Source organism: Micromys minutus, assembly GCF_963924665.1.
Source record: "Micromys minutus genome assembly, chromosome: 1".
NCBI lineage: Eukaryota > Metazoa > Chordata > Mammalia > Rodentia > Muridae > Micromys > Micromys minutus.
The window spans coordinates 146,099,488-146,120,727 of record NC_137969.1 but is presented as its reverse complement, the minus strand read 5'-3'; the positions used below and the strand labels follow the sequence as shown (position 1 = coordinate 146,120,727).

Sequence of the window (21,240 nt, the reverse complement as noted above, 5' to 3'; positions counted from 1 at the left end):
GAAGGAAAAATTACCATCTGGAGTAAAGACAACTCAAAGTAAATAAAACCCATTTAGTCACATTCATTAAGGACCTAGGAATAAAATGGACCCTAAAACACTAGACATACTGGCTGATGACTAGAATTCCATTGGCGCACAGCCAAGCCGTCAGTAGTCTAATCCACTCTTTTTAAAAGTGGCCTTAAGCACCCAGGATATAATCCCCTTAATTTTCTGATTTCTAAAGTGTATCAGTCTCCCATCACGCACAGTATGGTAAAAAGACACAGGTCCATACTCATTAAGGAGCGGAACATTATTTTGTGTAAGGTCAACAAAGAATGTGATCTTTACACAAAAGATCACCATTCACGTCCAAGAAATTTGTTTAGGAGGGCTAAAGGCCAGTTGGGTTGAAAAACACTGGGAGACTCTAGATTGGACGCAGGCGCTCACCCAGAAACCCTTCCCCGAGGCAAGCGCTCAGCGACGCCTTTCTTTCCAGAAGCGCATGCGCAGCACACTCTCCGGCCACTGCACGCCTCCTTGGCTTGCCAAGCCTCTTACGTCACCGAGCCGGCGGAGAGGGGCTTCTTCCGCGCGTCCGAGAAAAAGGAGTCCGCGCACCTTTTCCTCTCTTTGTGCACACAAAACGCACTTTTGCCATCCATCCAGGTTCCAACGCTATCCCCAGGTTTTCTCCGGAAGCTCGTCTTTGTTCAAACTCTCTTATGCGTCCTTGGGACAACGAAGATTGCGGGGAGAACACTGCCGTTGTATACAGGCGCGCGCGACCGAGATCAGTCCGCGATGGCAGGGCTAGGTGGCCGGCGCTTTTTCTGCTCGTCCCTCCCTCCCCAGTCTTTCCCCCGCGAGCGGACGCGCCAGCGCCTCTGTCTCGCTTTTTCTTATTTTCTCCCCCTTTCCCCTTCCTTTTCTTTTCTTTTTTCCCCTTCCCCCCTTCCACCATTTCCCCTCGGAGGCGCTTCCCTCGGGCAGGGGCAGAGCCGGCCTCACCCCGCGCCTCTCCCCGGCCCCCGCCGCCCTATGGCGAGAGGGCGCCCCCTCCTCACCCGGGCACCAGCGGCGGCGGTCGAAGGAGCGGGACCGGCGGCGGCGGCCTCGGGCCCAGGGTCATCATGGAATTAGTTCGCTGAGTGACCCTTCGGCCGCAGCCGTGCGTCCCGCCCGAGTGCCCGCGCCCGCCGGCCAGGTTTGCCTTCTTCTCCTTCCTCAGTCGGCCCGGCCCTGGTCCCGCGCGCCCCGCCGCCGCGCGCAGAGGATCGTGAGGTGGTAACGGGCCCCCGAATGACCCCGCGTCACCACTGTGAGGCCTACAGCTCTGCCGGGGAGGAGGAGGAGGAGGAAGAGGAGAAGGTGAGGGCGGCGGCGTGGTCGCCGTGCGCGCTGCCGGATGGGAGCTCGCGGGGGCGCGCGCCGCTCCCCCGAGGACTGGTCCCTCGGCGGTCCTTCCCTGGACACCTCGGGGACGCTCCCCTCGCCGACTCTGGTAGTGCTGGGCGGGTTTCCTTTGTGCCTGGCCTTTCTGTCCCCAAGTAACTTGAAGCCAGAGCCCATCACCGACTGGGATGCCAGTGCTCAAAAAGAAGGGGACACGCCCCCACCCACAGAGGCCACCGAAGATTGTGAATGTCAAGCCAGTAGTTACCCCCCACACACACCCCCACACACACACCGCTCGCGGTAATTGCGGGAGGGTAACACTACCTAGGGTTTGGGCGGGTGGAGGAAACTAGAGAAGTGAGGGAACTGAGTTGCATCGTAAAGGACAGAAAAATGCCGAATTTTGCAAGAAGAAATGCTTTTCACCTGCTTCGCTGCAGATCATTTAGGCAGAAGTTGAATGTTGTAGTAAATTAGTGGAAGTTGTGAGGAAAATAGATCAAAGAGGTAAATGGATCAACTGAAGATCTTAGAATAGCAAAGTAAAATAGTTAGGTTTCACTGTGCCAGTGAAGAGCCACTGAGCGTTTGAACAGTAGCCTCGAATACCTTAGAGACTTTCAGGACAGTATCGTAGGATCCTATCTTAAAAGGGAGGGAGGGATCTAGGTTAAAAGCAAAAATTACTTGCTTATTCTGGTCATGTAATTCTTAAAAATTAAGAGTATTCAACCTACCTGTGTGTTCATCTTTTAAATGAATTTAGTAATTCCACTGTCATAGGGTGGAAACAAGGGTTACCTAGGCTAATATGAACAATAGGTAGCCAAATAGCAAAGCATTGAGGGCTATTAGTTGATAAGCACCTGACAAGTGTAAGCTGTCATTTTTGGGGGGAGGGGAGCATAGTGCTAAATTTTGGAGATTGGTGGTGGTAAATATACTTGTGATTAGTGAGAAACAGGTCTAGCAGTGGTCATGACAATGATTAAATGCAAAGGCAGGGTAGTGTGTTCCTGCACAATTCCAATTTTAGTGGGAGGAATTCGGCCTGCAGAAGGCACTGCAAGTTAAAACAGTGAGTTGGATGGAGATTTAACCCACTGTTTTGGGATTACCTATGACCCAGTATTGCTGGTGCATAAAGTCAAGGAGGCAGTAGTAGATATGAGAACCTTAAGGCTTACATTGATTTCCTGTTCAGAAAAGGAAGTAAGAACCAGAAGTCAACAGTCAGTACAGGATTATTAATAGAATTGGCATGTGATTACCATAATAAAATAATTATGTATTAATGAGGTTGTTTACCAGCATTGTGTTCCACTCTTAACTCAAGATCAGGGGGTCCTGGATGTATGTTGGTAGTACAGTTTGATACAAGCTGCTTCATGCAGAAACTAAGCCATTTAATAAGCATGGACAGTATCAAAGCATTTGAGACAATGGGAGGAAAATGTAAAGCTATTTAAAAATGTTAAGAGAAATTTAAAGTTTAAGAGCTCATCTAAACACGTGTATAATATGCCAAGTAGAACTCAAATTGAGCATCCTAAATCCAAATTTGGGGAAAGAAAATTTTGTAAGTTCACAATTGGAAAATTCTATCCTTTGAACTTATTTTTAAATTATATAGAATTAACTGGCTATATGTAAGGTTTATATAAATATAACTCATTTATATTGGGTTCCCTTCTAATTATGTGTATGTAAATATTCTAAAAATCACACACAATCATTAAAAATTGTCCTGGGAGGCTGAGACATTCAGGGCTGGCCTGAGCCAAAGTTCTCATCTCCAAAAAAGGTAGAGAGTATAATAACACTTTTAAGTGTTTGTGTTAGCAAAATGTTTTATTCATCTAGCTTAAATCTCTTTTACACATTAGAGGACAGACCTATACGTTTTCTATAAAAGAAGCAGAAACTGAATCCCCTGTTGTCTACCTGTCAGTAGAAAAATCAAAAACAATTGATTTCATTGTTTTTCCTCATCTCATTGTTTCAGCAGTGATTTGAAAAGTCCAGGCTGATATTAAATGTGGTAGCCAAGGATGACTTTGAACTTCTCATCCTCCTGCCTCTACCTAAGTTTACAGGTGGGCACAAGGCCTGCTTTACAGTTTTGTTGGTTGTTGTAGATTTTGTTTTAAGTGTAAGGAAATTTTTTATTTATTTTAAAGACAAGGTCTGGCTATGTAGCACACATGATTTGGGATGTTTTAATGTAGGCATTTTCAGGAATTAATTTTCCCCTTAGCCCCGCTTTCTTTGCATCTTAAACATTTTTAATATCTTCATTTTCACTCATCTCAAAACATTTTCTAGATTTTTTAAAATAACATTCGAACATTTAAAAATCTTACTGAGAACCTTAATTGTAGAGCAGAGACTCCCTTAAACCAGTCTTAACCCTCACATGACTTCAAATGATTTAATGTAATTATTAAATTGATGTATTTAAGTGATAAATAAATAATGACCCTTAGGGATTGTTTTTATTTTACTTTTAGGGAGAAGGTTTGGGACAACTATTTCTAAGCATTTCTAATATAAAAAGATAGTGGTCTTAGTTTTTTGCTAATACTGAATTGTAACTGAATTTCAAATTTAATGTGAGGTTACTTTAGATGACATTCTTGCCAACTTTAATATGTGGTATTTTAAAGCACTATAAAATCCTATACTGCCTCATAACATTCTTATTTTGTTTTATAAATTGCTTAATAAACACTAACATTTATAAATGTGTATAGTATGCTTATTCTGTAATTATGTGATGCACGTGATTTATATTTGATTTTAATAGGTAGCTACATCAAGCTGGGTGGCAGGCAGATCCAAAGGGATATCATGAAGTTTCCAGGACCTTTGGAAAATCAGAGATTGTCTTCCCTGTTGGAAAGGGCAATCTCCAGGGAAACCCAGATGTGGAAGGTGAATGTGCCGAAAATACCTACAACTCAGGTAATTTCTCACATGAGGCAGGTGCTCTTTAATAAAGACAGTAACAGATGTACACTATTGCATAATGTATGTCATGATGCTACACTGGGAGTCTTTGTACTGTTATACGTGCTCTTAGCTGGGTGTGCTGTATTAGTTGGAGGCTAGCCTGACCTACACAAGATGGTGTCTCAGGAAAGCAAGCAAAAAACTCTGAAACATTATCTTTCTGAAACTAAGCAGATAAAACTTTTTTATCTGATTTACAGGTAATTACATCCATTCATTTTCCTTATAGACTAATGTAGTAGTAGGTTTATTTCTAATTGTGTAGGTAGTCATAAAGAGGAGAAACATCTTCATAGTATTAAATTTAGTTGACAACAACAGCAAAAACTTGTCAGTATTTCTAAGGAGTTCAACAAGTGAATTACTAAGGTAATAGCAGCGCTGAAAGTCTTTAGATACTATCTGAACTTTTTACTGTTGCTCATACTTTTTAAAAATGATTTTATGTCTGTTAGTATTATGTCTGTATGCGCTGTATATTCCTCACACCACCTTTGGTGGTCAGAAAAGAGGCCCCTGGAGCTGGAGTTTCAGATAGTTGTTAGCCATCATGTGGGTACTGGAACTTGAACTTATGTCCTCTGCAAGATGAACAAGTGCTCTTAACTACTGAGCCAACACTCCAGTCCCCTATACATGTTTACTTTTAGACATTTTTTTATACTTTGATCATATTCTGGTAGTTTTTATAACTAAAAGTTTATTTTCTCCAGAAGTTTACTCTCTAAGATTTATACATCTTTTTATCCCTCATGTCTAATAAGGCGCTTGGAGTGTAGAAGAGTAGCCAAGACATTTTTTAATATTACCAGTAATCAAATGATAAACTGCTGTTTTTCATTAGCTTTAGATTTATAGGCCGTTGAAATCTGTTTTCTGATTGTACTCTTAACTCTTCCTACAAGCTAAAGAAATCTGTTCACACATACTGGCAGTTGGTTTGCACATTGAAAACTAGTTGACTTTGAATAAGTATTGCCTGTGGTAGGAACACTTCGGCACTATCATCTAATGGATAGTTTGGTTCTCTTAAGTTAGGCATGGTCCCGTGTTCAAGACATCACTAACGAATAATAGTTATGATTTGAATCTTTTCTTGAAGCAGCCTCTTGTTCGACTTTCCCATTTTATTTTTTAATGAAAATGTGGTTTAGATTTCTTTAAATGTTTATTGAATATTTGTTATACTTTCAAGTACAATTCTACACATCGAAGATATGAATGGAAAACCTCCAAATTTCTTGACTCTGTTGGGACATAAAGCCTTCCAGCAGAGTTCTAAGAAGAGCTCTTTCTCCTTAAGTCAGTATGTAGCTAATCCTAACAGCCATTTGCAGCATAGCTGTGAAGCTGACAGTTTCCAGTGAAGGTAACATCAGTAAATGGCTGAATTGCCATGTTGCCTAGTCTGTTCCTATAGTCAGGTTAACAGGTATGAGTGAGGTAATACCAGAGCACAAGACAGGATCAAGACTTATAAGACAAACCTACTTTTCCCTCTTTCCTTTCTAAAACAACTTTTAAAACAGCAGGACAACTACAACACAATTTAAAGTATTTGTAATCTGGTCACAAAGAAAGATGCAAAGTATTTATTGTATTGCTTACAGAGTTATACAGCTAAGTCATTCACTAAATATTACACTAATAAATAAGTGTTCCAAATTAAATAATTATTATATTATTTAATGAATAATGAATCTCTTTCCTTACAACATTTATTAACTCTAATATTGATTCTCTTATCAAATAGAATCTACAAACTAAATTTTTAAATTTTATTGAAGGATGAATAAAATTCTTTAGCCAAATAGTTTACAGAAAATTCTGGGACATGTGAGATAAAGTACTAAGATTAACACATATATCACAAAACCCCTATTTATGATTCTGATACTAATACACTCTTTATGTATTTATGTATGTATGTATGTATGTATGTATGTATGAATGCTGCAGTGTTTATGTGGCGGTTAAAGGACAACCTATGGGAGTTGGTGCTCTTTCTCTTCTCGGGTCAACCACAGCTTGCTAGGTCTGGGCTGCAAGAGCCTCCACCTACTGAACGTTCCTGTTGACCCTGAGAACAATACACTCATAAATTTTGCAAAAGTTGATCTGAATGCTACAAATAATCCTTGGGACCAAACTCTTAACTAGTTACTCTTAACACGAAACTTGCTGCTGTGTGACAGACTTTTCCTGAGAAAAGACAATACATGTCTACTTGTCCCCAGATAGAGAGCCCACAATAGATCAAAGTATAGATACCCCTAAAGTCCTTGGTAAATCAATGAGCTTTATTGGAGTTACTTACTAGATCTAAAACAACTGAAAGACATATTATCAAAGTCGACCCCAGCATGGGTAGCAACTCAGAAAAGCTGATAATAGGGCCACACACTGCACAGCCTTGAGCAGCGGAGCATGGTGAGGGAAGAGAGTCCCTTTCCAGTGGCTGAGCTGGTCCTCAACCTTTCCCAAGCAGCTCTTCTAACACCAATGACTAGAATGCCTATATTTTTAGATATCAAATGGGTTATTTTGTACTAAAGGAGTTGGTAATAAATTTTTTTCATATGACAATTAGTTCTCTAGAAAAGTTCTACAATATACAAGGTTTTTTGTTTTGAAAGAAGCAGCTCCAGAAAAAGAATCAGCTTTTGCTGCTTTTCTTTGCTTCAGTTAGAAAAACACTAAAGGTGGGCATGAGGTTTTGCATATGTTGTCCAAGAACTTGATTTTCTAATTTTAGCTTTCAAATTTTTTCCTTAATTGCATCTGTTCTTACAAGAAGATATTCAAGTGTGTTTTGGAATTCCAACATTGTCATGTTCTTTTTCCTTCTTTTCCACCTGATTTGCATCATCACCTTGAGATATCACTGTTCATTGTTTTGGGATAATAAACTTTTGAAGCCTTGAATACAAAATCTTTCTATGGACATCTGGTTAAGACACCCATAGTGAGTCATCAGGTGAAGACACTGAGAACCAGCGGATGCAGGCATTTCTGCCTTCCTGCACACTGTGAGCAGAGGACCTATGAATGATCCACAGGAGATATTTCTTGACAATCATGCTGATTAAAACAATTAAAAGTCTCTTGGTGCCCAAGCTCAGGGATACAGAGTTTTTAAAAGCAAACCCACAAAGACCATACTTTACATCAAAATTAGATGTAACCTTGAAACATCCATTCCTGGCAGAGCATTGTAATTATTTTGCATGTACCATGCCAATTATTTTTGACTTACATCTTTTCTAGTTATTTTAGCTTAGTTACTTTGGTTAATACATCTGGACCATGGTCAAGGCCATGGAAATCTCGTGTGTTGCCAAGGCAGATGTGATTATTAGGAGGAGAGGGAATGGATCCAGCACAGGACAGTGTTAAGGCATTTTACCTGTTTAAGGACCTGTTTTACTAATGCCAAATAGTTCTATTTAATACCAGAACTTTGAGTGGGCTTGTTCTGAGGGGAATAGGAGAGGATATATATGGGTTTAAGCTTAAAGGAGCAGGTCTAATTCCTGGTCATGGACTGGCCTTTCTCCTGTTACATATTTTTAAGAGCTGGTAAAAATAGAAAAGTGCATTTTTTAAAAGAGCTTCCTTTATGCTGCTTGCTTCTGCTTTCTTTCACTTCCCTTTCCTTGTCCTCTAAGTGCAAGGTCATTCTCACAGCTTGTTTTTAATTTTAGCCCCAACCTGCAGTGTTGAGCAAAATGTGGCTAGACAAGAAAATATTCCTGTTAACACCTGTGACTCTCCTGACTTCTTCCATAGAACTCTGTATTTCCCTTGTGATAACACAATAATATAATTTGAGTTTTCCTTGGTGGTGATGTTGTATCCTTGTTTTCTGAAACATTTGTTACTCTTTAGTGATGTTTTGAGTCAGGTTCTCAAGTAGCCCAAGCTGGCTCAGACTTGCTTTGCAGATGAATGCTAACCTTTAACTTCTGATCCTTCAGCATCTACTGGTGATTACTGTGTTTCAGGTGTGTGTTTGCACACCACTTAAACTTTTAAATGAATGGCTATGGCTTCTTTATAATTTATTCAGTATTGGTTTGTTGTGTGTTCTTGGTACTTACAGAAAAGTCTTCTGTAGAGTAGTTGAACTTTTTAATAGTTGAATTAAATGAATTTAGGGAAAACTTAAAAACTTGACACTTTCAGATAATCTACATTTATTTTGCTGAAGTCCTTTTGATTACAAAGAAAGTCCTGTCACAAACTTTAAAGTAATTTTTGTTGGAATTTTAGAACACTAAGGAATCAAAGGCTAGTTATATAGTTATATCAGCTTATATAGTTTAAAAAAAGATTTATGCTAAGGACAGCTGAAACACACAGTTACACATGAATCACTTGGTCACTAGACAGGTGAAAATTCTCTGAAAGTTTGTAAAAATTGGAGTTTTCAGCTGGGTGTGGTGGAGCATTCTTGTGATGCCAGCATTTGGGAGGCTGGGACAGTAGGATTTATGAAAGTTCCAGGTCAGCAGGCTAAGAATAACACCCTATCTCAACAGAAACAAGGGATCATTTAATCTTCACATCTAGACCCTTTGAATTATATTGACAGCTGTTGGGTTTTGTAACTTTACTGCTCTTGTGGGTGTAGGTACACTCTGCTTGGGGGAGAATGGGCTCTGTTTTCTGCCTTTGCATTCATTAAAGCTCCAGGGGTTAAACTTAGATCAGTCAAGCTTGAACTGCAGGTTCCCTTACAGGTTCTACTTCGCTGACCCTAGGATTTGTATTTTAAAGCTGCTGCTTGTATTTGTTGTATGTATTAAGTTTGGGAACAGATATAATCTAACTGTACAGTAAAAAGGAAACATTTTGTTTAACATCCATCTCTGATAGTACAGTGGTGTTCCTCTGTTTTTTGGTCCGTTCTAAGAAAAGTTTCAATTTCTAATTATTACACGGCTTTTCCTAAATTGGATCTCAGAAATGCTTCTACTTGGGTGCCTCACAAGCATGAAAAACTTGGATTTGATTTCCCAGAACCCATGTAAACATTCTGGATGTGGTAGTTCACTTGTAGCCAGGCATTGGTGTGGCAGAGGCAGAAGAATCTCTGGAGTTCAAAGACCAGCCATACTCACCTAGTTAGGCACTTCAGGCCAGTGAGGAACCTGTTTCAAAGGAGGTAGATGGAATTCTTGACACCTGTAATTGTCCTCTGGCTTACATATGCACATGTGCGAATGCACACCAGTGTATTCTCATACATCCATGTACACACAAATACTGCCTCATGTCACTTAGTGGGTCCTGGCTCCATCCATGTAAGTGATGCAGAGTAAGTCTGTATTTTAAGTGATGGCTCTTTACATACGTAAAGCTATGTTTTACTTCCACAAAATCATTACTGCACACATCTTATTCTTTAGTCATTTTTCATTTGATAAGACTTGCCTTTCTTCATTCCAGTATGTTCTTTCTCTGGGTAGTCTCTTGTTAATGTTTCTTAACTGGTGTTTCAGATGTCATTAATGCATAGTAAAATTAGACTATGCCTTTAACTTACTTTGGCTTTTATTAGTTTAGCCCAAACTTTGTCTTATTTAGCCAAGAATACAGTGTTGGCTTATATTTGTTCTTTAGCCGAATGGATTTTATGTTTATTGTGCATGTGCTTGCTTTTTGGTGTGCTAGGCAATGAGCCCAGGATTCGGCAAATACTGAGAGCTACACTCTAACTAAAGCTTTATCACCAGAACCAGGGATTTCCTGGGCCACGAACATAGAAGTTGGCTTGCAACGTAGAGTCCATCTGTTTCCAAAACTAAATTTTCTTATCTGTGCTTTAGGTTGTTTTTTGTTGTTGTTGTTGTTGTTGTTATACATTTATCTACTTGGTATGTGTGTATGTGCATACCTGTATGTGTGGCCTGGCATTTGTGTGGTGATCAAAAGATAGCTTTGTTGGGGTTGGTTCTTTCCTTCTACCATGTGGGTCTTGTGGGGTCAAACTCAAGGTTCTAGGGTTGCCACAATATGCTTTTACTCTCTGGGCTATCTCTCCAGCTCCTAGACATTCAAATTTTCTTCAGAACTACAAACATAGCTGCCCAATCACATGTAATTTTTTTACATGGACACTGAGTTTTAAATTTTCAGTTACTGTATTTTTTCAGTTTTAGCTCTTGGACAGTATTCATTTACCTATTAAAATTCATCGTTGTCTTTTATAGTAAAGGTTTATGGTGGGTGTGGGTGTACACACAGAAGGTGGCTTTGACTCCTTAAAGTTAGAGGTGTGTGAGCCACCTGATGTGGGTGCTGAAATCTGAATTCAAGTTCTCTAATAGAACAGTTACTCACTCAGGCATCTCACCTGTCCGTCCTGTGATTTCTTATATAATAAATTCTATATCCTGATAAAGCTCTGCCTTCCTGTTGCCTGGTTTCTTCTCTTGTTTTTAGTTTGTTTACTTAGTTCGTTCTATGTTTCTGATAAATTTCTGATTAACACTAAAGATTCTATTATTTTAAAAATGATAGAGACTTAGTTATTCTTTGTGGTGTTGGGAAGTCAAACCCAAGATGCTCTGTCTACTAAGCAAGACTACCATTGAGCTACATTCTGAACCTAATACAGGGACTCAGGGGTATTTCCTCTGTAGAGGAGTCAGTTTTCTTTCTGGTGAGCAAACTGAATGGGGATTACACACTTCATTCAAGGAAGGACTGGGCTAATTGAGGATGTGACTTCACCTATTACTAGGAGTAAAGCTGTGTGTGTGTGTGTGTGTGTGTGTGTGTGTGTGTGTGTGTGTGTGTGTTTACATTCTTTGATCTCTATAGATCTTAGGGTTTCGTTCAGAAAATGTTTTAAGAAGAAAGTCAGTGTTAATGTTTGAATATAAATGATCTCCTGTAGACTCAATACATAGAAGCCTAGGTTCCCAGTTGATGGCACTGTGCTCAGAGGTGCTGGAAGCTTTAAGAAATGGGGCCTTACTGGGGCTGGCCCTACGTGGTCTGGCCTCTTTCCCTCTCTTTTGTTTGCCTGCCTCTTCTATCCCACCATTTCCCCTTTCTTATTACTTAGGATCTTACCCTTTTTATTTGCTCATCTGCCTTTTCTCTCCTTCCTCCTCCAGTGATCACCCTGAAATCTTTGAGACGGGGCCAGAATACATCTTTGCTTCTTGTAAATTGTTCTGCCAGGTACTGGGTTACAGCTATGAGGAAAGCTAACTGATGCCATCAGCCAAGTGACTTTTTTTTCCTTCATACTTCTGACCTCCTACTCCTACTATTCCTTGGTTTTCCAAGACCCAGCTTTTGTTTCTCACTCTGTAACTCTCTCCTAAGTGCTCTGCTGGATTATCCTAGCTGCTTGCCCTGACCTCACAGTGTTGACTTGTCACTTTATTACTTTCTAGTTCAGGACATGGTTGTCACAGCAGTATTGTAACTTTTAAAAAGCACACCCAGTGTTTTGAAATTGTGTGTGTGTGTGTGTGTGTGTGTGTGTGTGTGTGTGTGTGTTGTGTAGAGAAATAGAGAAGAAGTTCAGCTAGAAGGAATGGTTAAGCAAGGAAGCAGGGATTTAAAATTGCATGGTAAGGAAGGATAGTACTGTTACAGTATGAAGGTTAGTGCAGAAAGTAATAAAAGTTATACAGGAGTGGAAATGTGGAGGTTTTTGTCTGTCAAGCATGGGAATTATACTACTGTTCTCAATTGGTGAACCTTTTAGAGATTAAAGCTGAGCCAGATGGCTTGGTTGAGTAAAGGAGACTAGTACCATGTTACTGTGTCTCACCATGTGAATCTGCTCCAAATTCTCTTAAGAAGTACTTGTTCAACTTTACTCAGCCCTCTTAACCTCTTTCGGCATTGCCTATGAGAAGTGGTGTCTGGGACTTATACCGTTCCCTTCTTCCATTTGTTGATCCTTTCTTTTATCTATTAGAGAATTTTAGGTTTGGAACTTACTTTTCATAAAGCTGTCCAGATAGTTTTACTGCTGAGTGCTCCTGAGCTGATAAGAGCAGTGGTTATCAGTGTTACTGAAGTGCAAATGCATCTCAGCCATCACCGTCTGAGTTTTGTTAGAAATAGGGGGCTCTTTTGGTCCGATTTCATCTTTCCATGACTAACTACCATGTTTAAAAATGACTGATATATAACATCTTATGAATTTTTGTTCTTAACCAGGTAGCATAGAGGTAGGGAAAAAGAGAAGTAGTAACTCATTCCTCTTCTACAGTTTATATCACATAACTGATAACCATCTCTGTAGGTGATTGTGTTACTTTTATTCATTTTTTATAGTTCTCCTTAAATTTCGGTTTGTATTTGTTTAAAGATAAGGATTTAGTCTGTTCTTTGGCAATGTTTTTTTCTGCCTCTTGACTGTATGTCTGACATGACAGTGTAGTTAGTGGTGTTCCTGTTTCTTGTGACCCCAATCATTGTTTCTTTTCTCCCCTGAGAGCCCCAAAGTACGTCACCATGATGTCACTGCCTACCTTTCTTTTGTGAATTTGTTTCTTTATTGTTGATTAGGCTGACTGAATTCTCCTTAAGTGCTTAACTTTATATTTAGAAGAGACTACCTTTACTTTCAGAGATCTTTAGGGGACAGAACTAGGATTTATTAGTTAGTACCTTGGGCTCTAAAACACAGAAACTTGTGTAATTAAGGACCTTGCCATCTGATAGTTAACCCAGATTCTAGCTACAAGGCTGTAGTAATATCCTCTTCCCTAAAGAAGTGATAGCTCTAGACAATAGTGTTTTGTCAAAGGGTTGATGATATTACTGTCCCTATGTTATTGATGACCTGACTCCAGGCTATAGGTGTGTAACACTGTTGTTGGAGTGCTTGTCTAGCATATATGAAGCCCTGGGTTTGGTACCCAGCACTGCATAAACCAGGTATAGTGTTCACACCTGTCATCCAAGTATTGTTTTGTTCCCTAAAGATATGAATTTTATTCAAATGGTAGATGTTTGGTAAAATGAATTATAAAATTGTAGTAAAGTATCAAATGATATTAAATGTGATGTGGTATATAAAATTTTTATCTAAAATGTGATTTTGAGTGATCTTCAAACATTTTAACTAATAGCACATTTTTTGTACTTCCTAACATTTAAAAATATGTTACATGTATTTATTTTGTGTATGTGGGCATGCCATAGCACATGTTAGGTTAGAGGAAACTTGTAAGAGTTGATTATCTCCTTTTACCATGTGAGTCTCAATAAGTGAACTTAGGTCATCAGGCTTGGCAGCAAGTGCTGTTACCTGCTGAGCTCAGTCAGTCAGCCATGTACTTAGAGAGCTCTAAATGATAACTGAAACTTGTGATCTCTTTTTTAATTATTCCTTTCTAGAATGTTTCTCCATCCCAGAGAGATGAAGTAATTCAATGGTTGGCCAAACTCAAATACCAGTTCAACCTTTATCCAGAAACATTTGCTCTGGCAAGCAGTCTTTTGGATAGGTTTTTAGCTACAGTAAAAGTAAGTATTGTAAGATACATTCAAACACAGCGTCTTTTTCAGTGACTTGTGTTAAACCATAGGTTACTAATAAACAAGCTATTGTGACATTAGCTAAAGATAGAGATTTCATGAGGACTTTCTTTGTTTTAAAATTTTGAAAGTGATTCAGGAAGTTCAGAGTTTTGCATTGCGTTTATTCAGTATCTGGTATGAAAGGACAGAAAAGAAACCTTTGTACCCAAGAAGATGTAATGGGAATTATAAGCTAGATGTATATTTAGATTTTAAAAACAAAACAGAGCTCAATTCAAAATAATCATTAATGCTGTTTTTTGTTTGTGTTTTTTTTTTCCTTTTTAAAATTTTAGGCCCATCCAAAATATTTGAATTGTATTGCAATCAGCTGTTTTTTTCTGGCTGCTAAGACTGTTGAAGAAGATGAGGTAATGAATCCTTTCAGGGTTTATTCTTTATGTTTGGGTAGGTTTGCTTGGAGGGTTTTTTGTTTGTTTTTTAATGAAACCTTTATGTGGAAGTGTTGCAACTCTGAGAGGAAAGGAACCTAGCAGTCAGCAGCCAAGAAATACCACAGAGTCACACACACAACAAGCCTTATAGGAGAGATTTATTAGGAAAGACACAAGAGGCTGATTGCCTCTGCTCAGAAGAGAAGCAGCAAAGAACTGAGCAGGAGGCACTCTTTATGTGGGGTTTTCTAGGATTGTGGGGGATGATTTCCAGGATGGCTTGGAATTGGTTGAATTCTGTGGCCTAATCTTGGGCTTTTTTTTTTTTCCCTGTAGGGTGTAGTTTGCCTGCCTGCATCTTGAGGGTCTAGCACAACTATTAAAGAGTATCTAGGGACAGGGCCAGGCCACTTGAGCCTTGAGGGGCTTAAAAATGAATGCCATCTTATAGCTTCAATTTTAGTTAAGTGTTTTAGATGCATTGTACCTCTCATATGCTTTCTTTAGAAGATTAGCTGTCTCTTTAAAAAATTATTTGGGTTTTTTGTTTGTTTGTTTGTTTTTGTTTTTGTTTTTTTTTTAAGACAGGATTTCTTTGTGTAGCCCTGGCTGTCCTGGAACTTGCTTGGTAAACCAGGCTCTCCTCAAACTTAGAGATTTGCCTACCTCTGATACCCTATTTTTAGTGTTTTGCCTCATGTGCCTGGTGCACACAAATCAGAAAAGGGACTGGTTCTCTGGGACTGGAATAAAGACCATTGTGAATTGCCATGTAGGTGCAGAGAGTTGAACTTAGCCTGGGAAGAGCAGCCCTGCTCTTAGCCACTGAGCCATAGTTCATTTTGGTTTTTGAATATTTTTTTCTCTATTTACATTTCTGACCTTTGTTTCCTATTCCTTTTGCCTTGAATAGAAAATTCCAGTGCTAAAGGTATTGGCAAGAGACAGTTTCTGTGGATGTTCCTCATCTGAGATTTTGAGAATGGAGAGAATTATTCTGGATAAATTGAATTGGGATCTTCACACAGCCACACCATTGGATTTTCTTCACATTGTAAGTATATCTAAAATGTTTTAGTTCTTACTTGGAATACAGAGTCCTGGTCTAGTAACTTGGACAGAGGTTGACTCTTCATATGGATTTGGGGAAAACTATTAAAATTAGTCAAGGAAAAAATTAGACTCTAAAAATGTATCAAATCACTAAAGCTAAAGTTACAAGTTTGCATCAACCTGAGATGTTATTTCTATGGACAGTTTCTTAGATATTTTCCTTAAATAACAATTTTGTGTTTTCTCCCCCATCCCACCCCCAGTTCCATGCCATTGCAATGTCAACTAGGCCTCAGTTACTTTTCAGTTTGCCCAAACTGAGCTCGTCTCAACATTTGGGAGTCCTGACCAAGCAGCTACTTCACTGTATGGCCTGCAGCCAGCTTCTGCAGTTCAAAGGATCCATGCTTGCTCTGGCCATGGTTAGTCTGGAAATGGAGAAACTCATTCCTGATTGGCTTCCACTTACAATTGAACTGCTTCAGAAAGCACAGGTATCAAGTTAACTTTTGTTCATTATTATTATTATTATTATTATTATTATTTTTGTTGTTGAATTGAGGGGGGGGTTACTATATGGTTTTAAATAAAACTCAGAGAGATGGGAGATTTAATTCATGGTAGAAAGGCTTTGACTTCAGTCCTTAGCTTTTAAAAAAAAAACCATCAGTTTGAACTGGCTTCTTCAAATGCCACCTGGGTATAATGAAAAGTTTAGATGGTGAAAAATGTAGTAAAGTAATGGTGCCCTGTGTTAGTCACTACTACAAAGCCTGTTTACTCATGCCGCCTAAGAGGACTCAGTTTAGTTTGCAAACTGCTATCCATAGAGACTGATGAACTTTCTTTCTCTTCTCTAGTGCACAACTCTAGGAATTGGTTTTCTTTGTACATATTTTGATGCTCAGAGAAATTCATTTAATTTTAATTTTTCCATAACTTTACAGAATTTTAGAAATCATTTTACTCATCAATTATAGTTCCAATTTAGGGAGTTTGAGAGTTCATTAGAGTAACATAGAACTCTGGTTATGAAGACTAAAAGCAGGGGTGGTTTGATTGCTATGTATATGTTGTGAGCTACTTGATGTGGGTGCTGGGATTTTAACTCAAGTTCACTGCAAGAGCAGTGTGTGTTCTTACCCGAAGAGCCATCTCCAACCCTTCTTTTTTGATAACACACAAACCTTTAAAGAGTCTAGAGCAGGTCTGGAGAATGAATATAAGGTCTTGTTTCTTTGTAAGACATGGCAAGCCCTAGACTTGAGGTTCTATGTCGTATCTTGCCAGTATTGCCCCCTCCTGCTGCCCCTAGTGCTCGGGATCAAACCTAGGGCTTTGTACACAGTAAGCAAGTATTGTACCATTGAGTTACACCCCCATTCTTGATGCCTCTTGATACACATTCTCTGGTTTGAGAGCTTTCCTACCCAGCCTATGCTAACTAATGCTTCTAGGCCACTGTTGGTCTCCACACTAGGATGACTGTACCTTTCTCTTTACCCCTCCCTTCCTGTAGTTTATTTATGTGGCTATGTTCATGGCCTTTGCTTTCTGACCTATAGGTACCTGCCCTGATTGTCATGGTATAGATTCTATTGTGGTCTTCCTACTGGTATGTTAAGTAGATGTTCTTAAATAAAACTAAAATAGAGAATTAAAATGGATACCCTTCTACCATGAACTCTTGGTTACTCTTGAAAAGTGCTTAATATTCCAACAGGTTTTTTTGGGGGGTTTTACACTGCTCACCATATGTGGGTCCTCTGGGATCTGCCACATGTATCATATTCTATTCATTGGAAACCTATATAATGGCCATTTTTATTGCTGCTTGACACATTCTCCTGGTCAGCTAAATAGTTAGCAACTTTTTATTGCCATTTTTGACAAGGTCATTTAGAAATGGTCACCATATTAAAATTTGTCATAAATGGTCACCATATTGGCAATAGTCATAAAGATGGCCGGTAAACGTTCTCTTGATTCTCATAATAAATGAGATAAGTAAATAAGTTAAATTAAAAAAATGGTTCATTTAAAATGCTTGAATTTTAAGAGCAAGATCAAGGACTTGTCTGCATCTAGAATTGGTAATTGTAGTGTATATACCAAACAAGTACACATTACTACAAAAGCCTCAGGTTGGGGTTGGTTTGTTACTTTAAAAGGACAAGTTCATACTGTACTAGAACAGGACATACTGGACAGACTTTGTTTTGGAACCCCAATGGAAAAGAGAGTTTAAATAAAGGGTGTGTTGTTTTTTTAAGTACTTTATAATGCCTTACTATTTTTTGATAGTCTTAACCTCCAAATAATAACTCATTTCTCTTTTCACCATCAGAGATAATAGTGAGTATTCCTTTTAAATGCATGTTCAGGATCATGACTAGTGAACAAGAGTTAAAACATTTGTGGCACTTTCCTCTTGGATGCTATACTGTATTGGTTCTCTTTTCTATGCTGCTTGAAATATTGGAAACCCCATTTCTTACGTGATACAGTTTTTAGCAGGGGTCTTTATCACTGGGCTAATAACTAATAATTAGCTCTAGTCTACATCATGCCTAGCCACCTGAGTTCAATCTCTAGAACCTACATAAGGTGGAAGGGGATGCCACAAAAGTGTCCTACCTCCATGTGTGTGCCATAGCACACATGTCCACTCACATCATACACATGCACACACAAAGTTAGGGACTATTAAAGTGGCTTTTCAAGGAAAATGAATTCTGACACTTGATATTTTACCGTAGTGTCTTCTGAAGTATTTTAAAAGGGGGAAATGGCAGAAGCCAAAGTCTTAAGTATTCTGTTAGCCACAAAAATAGGTTCTTGTAGAGTGGTGGTTATTTACCCATAGTGTTACAAATAGTGCTGCTGTGTACAGATTTCAGACTGTGGGGTGAGTTAAATGTGGGTAAGAAATGTCCAAAATCAGCTTGGTGTGGGAGGAGAGTGAGAGCCAGCCTGAGCTCTGAGCTAAAAACAGAAAAGAAAAAAATGGACACAACAGGGTAAAATGCTTCCCTTGTGCTTACGTGGCCAAAATAAGCTTCCCGGAGGGAAAGGGCAGCAGTTTGAGCATGCACAACAGGTATGCAAGGGGAAGTAGAGAGGGGCCAGTGCACATTATGTAGACTAGGTCTGTGCCGGGAGTGTGGGCTGTCAGTATGGGATATACCAGGAAGTGTGGTTGTGAGGTTTATAGAGAGCCTTGTGCATATTACACTACAGAGTATGTGACTTCATCTGAAGACACTGCCATACTGCTGAAGAAGTGTTGACTAGAAGAGATGTGGATAGTGACAGAGAAGGTCACTCAGTGTTACAAGTTAAAAGTAAGGCAGGCACTTGATAGGCAGGACTTCGAAGGCTTGTACTGTGGTCATTAGTATTTGATATAAAGCAGTAGTTCTCAACTGCTTCGTAGTGCTGCAACCCTTTAGTAGAATTTCTCATGTTGTGGTGACCCAACCATAAAACTGTGTTCATTGCTAATTCATAGTTGTGATTTTGCCACTGTTGTGAACTGTAACGTAAGCATCTGTGTTTTCTAAGGGTCTTAGGCAAAGAAAGGACCCAACCTCCAAGGGGTTGTGACCACAGAGAATGAAAGCGATGGCTAAGGCATAATGCCTTAAGGCTAGATTGTTAAATGGATGATCATTATTGTTTGTTTAACTGTGAGGGTATGTTGAAACAGAAACATATGACCATGGGAATTGAGGGTGTTCAAGAGGTTGAAGGGGTCAAATGTGTGTTACTCCAGAAAGATTAATATCTGAACTATTCCAAAGGATAAGGAAAAAAATATCAATTCCCACTCTGTGTAGTTTTGTTAACTGTTTTCTACAAAAATATGCTTGCTTAACATTTGCAATTATTTTGTAATGTAGTACTTAAAAAAATTTAGCTAAGCAAGCTTCCCCATTATCCCTAGTTTAATATTTTCCATTGCTTTTGACTCTTCCTTAATTGCTGACTGCTGTGTGCCTATCTTGATTTGGTCTTCACTGAGGAAGTTAGAAGAGGCCAAGAGAGTGGGGTTTGGGAGGCACAGACTGAGAAGAAAGCAGACATTGCTGCTATAGCAGTGAACAAAGTCGTGTGAGTGCTCATAGACAGATGCGGGTTTGTGTTCGAAGCACAAGCATGGGTACACATTTCAGAAGAGTGCTCAGTAGTGAGTAGGATAGAGGGTATGGGGAGAGAGGGCCCAGGATGGGGAACAGTGAGCTGTGTCACTGACTAGTGTGGTTTTGTTTCTTTTCCTTGGTCCAGATGGACAGCTCCCAGTTGATCCACTGTCGGGAGCTGGTGGCATATCACCTTTCTGCTCTGCAGTCTTCCCTGCCTCTTAATTCCGTTTATGTCTACCGTCCCCTCAAGCACACCCTGGTGACCTGCGACAAAGGAGTGTTCAAATTACATCCCTCCTCTGTCTCAGGCCCAGAATTCTCCAAGGACAACAGCAAGCCAGAAGTGCCAGTCAGAGGTCCAGCAACCTTTCATCTTCATCTCCCTGCTGCCACTGGGCACAAGCATACCTCTGCTAAACGGAAGGTGGAGGAGATGGAGGTGGATGACTTCTACGATGGGATCAAGAGGCTCTACAATGAAGACAGTGGCTCTGAGAATGTGGGTTCTGTGTGTGGCACTGATGTATCAAGGCAAGAGGGCCATGCTTCCCCCTGTCCACCTTTGCAGCCTGTTTCTGTCATGTAGTTTCAGGTGTCACCTTTCAGTGCACACCAAGGCTGACTACTTGGGGTGAGACTGGAAAACCAGGAAAGGCTATAAAGAAGGGCATGTGCTTTATCAGACTGAAGTGAGCCAGGAAAAAAGAAAAACACTTATTCTTTTGTGTGTTACTTGCAATTCAACATAATTTAATATAAAGGCATATATTTATAGTCTCAAGATCCAAAATATATTTAAAAGTAAAGCAAAAGTTCTTTTTACTATATCAGTTCTACTTTTTTGTTAAAATGTTTGCCCCATATCTAAAAACAAACAAACAAAATCAATGTTTAGGGAAAAGTTGCAGGCTCACAGCTAGGAACCTTATCCCAGTGTCCTCATTTTCCTCTTGCCTTTTCTTGCCTCAGTTGAATACTTCATACGATGTGTGCTTGTTGATCTTTGTATTCTGACTTCACTGAATTCTGTGTTCTGACACCCACCTTTTCTTTTAAAGTAATTCAGTAAGCAAATTGTTCTGTGTGGCAGCCATGTCTAACCCAGGGTTCAAGTATGTTAGTTTGAAAAGGGCACTTTGACACTATCCCGTGAATCAGTGGCAATTGAAAAAGTTCTCTTACTTTGTGTGTCTTATTTTAGTTTTCACTTTAAAAAGATTACTTTTGTCATTTTGTTTATCTTGAGCTTAAAAAATGGCATGTAATTAGGACATTTTAGGTATTTTTGACGTTTATATAAAAGAATTTCTGATAAAGTTAATATATCCAGGTGCTCACCAAAGAAACATGTATGTAACATATACGTAGATTTTTATAACTGATCTGTTTTCGCTCATCTATAATCAGTAGAAGCAACTGTCTAGATATTGGGCAGCCCTGATTTGAGTCCATAACTTATAATTGAATTCAGCGCCCTAGTTTTATATTACACTATTAGGATTTCTCTTGATAAGGAGTTATTCCCTTGTTTTTCTCTGATTGGCTTCTGAACCCTGAGCTCCTTTGCAGTCTGAAGAAGGCACTGCAGTCAGAACCATGTACTACTGCTGATAAAGCCTCTGGTAGCAATAAAATGTCCTTAACCTTTGTTTCTGTAGGAGGTTTATTTTGTTGGTTTGTTTTGCTTAGGA

At 39.4% G+C, this 21,240-nt stretch overlaps 1 protein-coding gene across 1 annotated transcript; it reads left to right on the top strand.

The window, feature by feature from the left end:
- The first annotated feature begins 846 nt into the window (after positions 1 to 846).
- On the top strand, positions 847 to 21,197 carry CCNI (cyclin I). Its single transcript, XM_080932294.1, is given in 9 exon segments — positions 847 to 1,359; positions 4,193 to 4,222; positions 4,224 to 4,247; positions 4,249 to 4,350; positions 13,774 to 13,902; positions 14,253 to 14,327; positions 15,265 to 15,405; positions 15,668 to 15,898; positions 19,692 to 21,197. Coding segments are annotated over 9 exon segments (1,245 nt in total). The 5' UTR covers positions 847 to 1,290; the 3' UTR covers positions 20,136 to 21,197.
- The last annotated feature ends 43 nt before the right edge of the window (positions 21,198 to 21,240 follow it).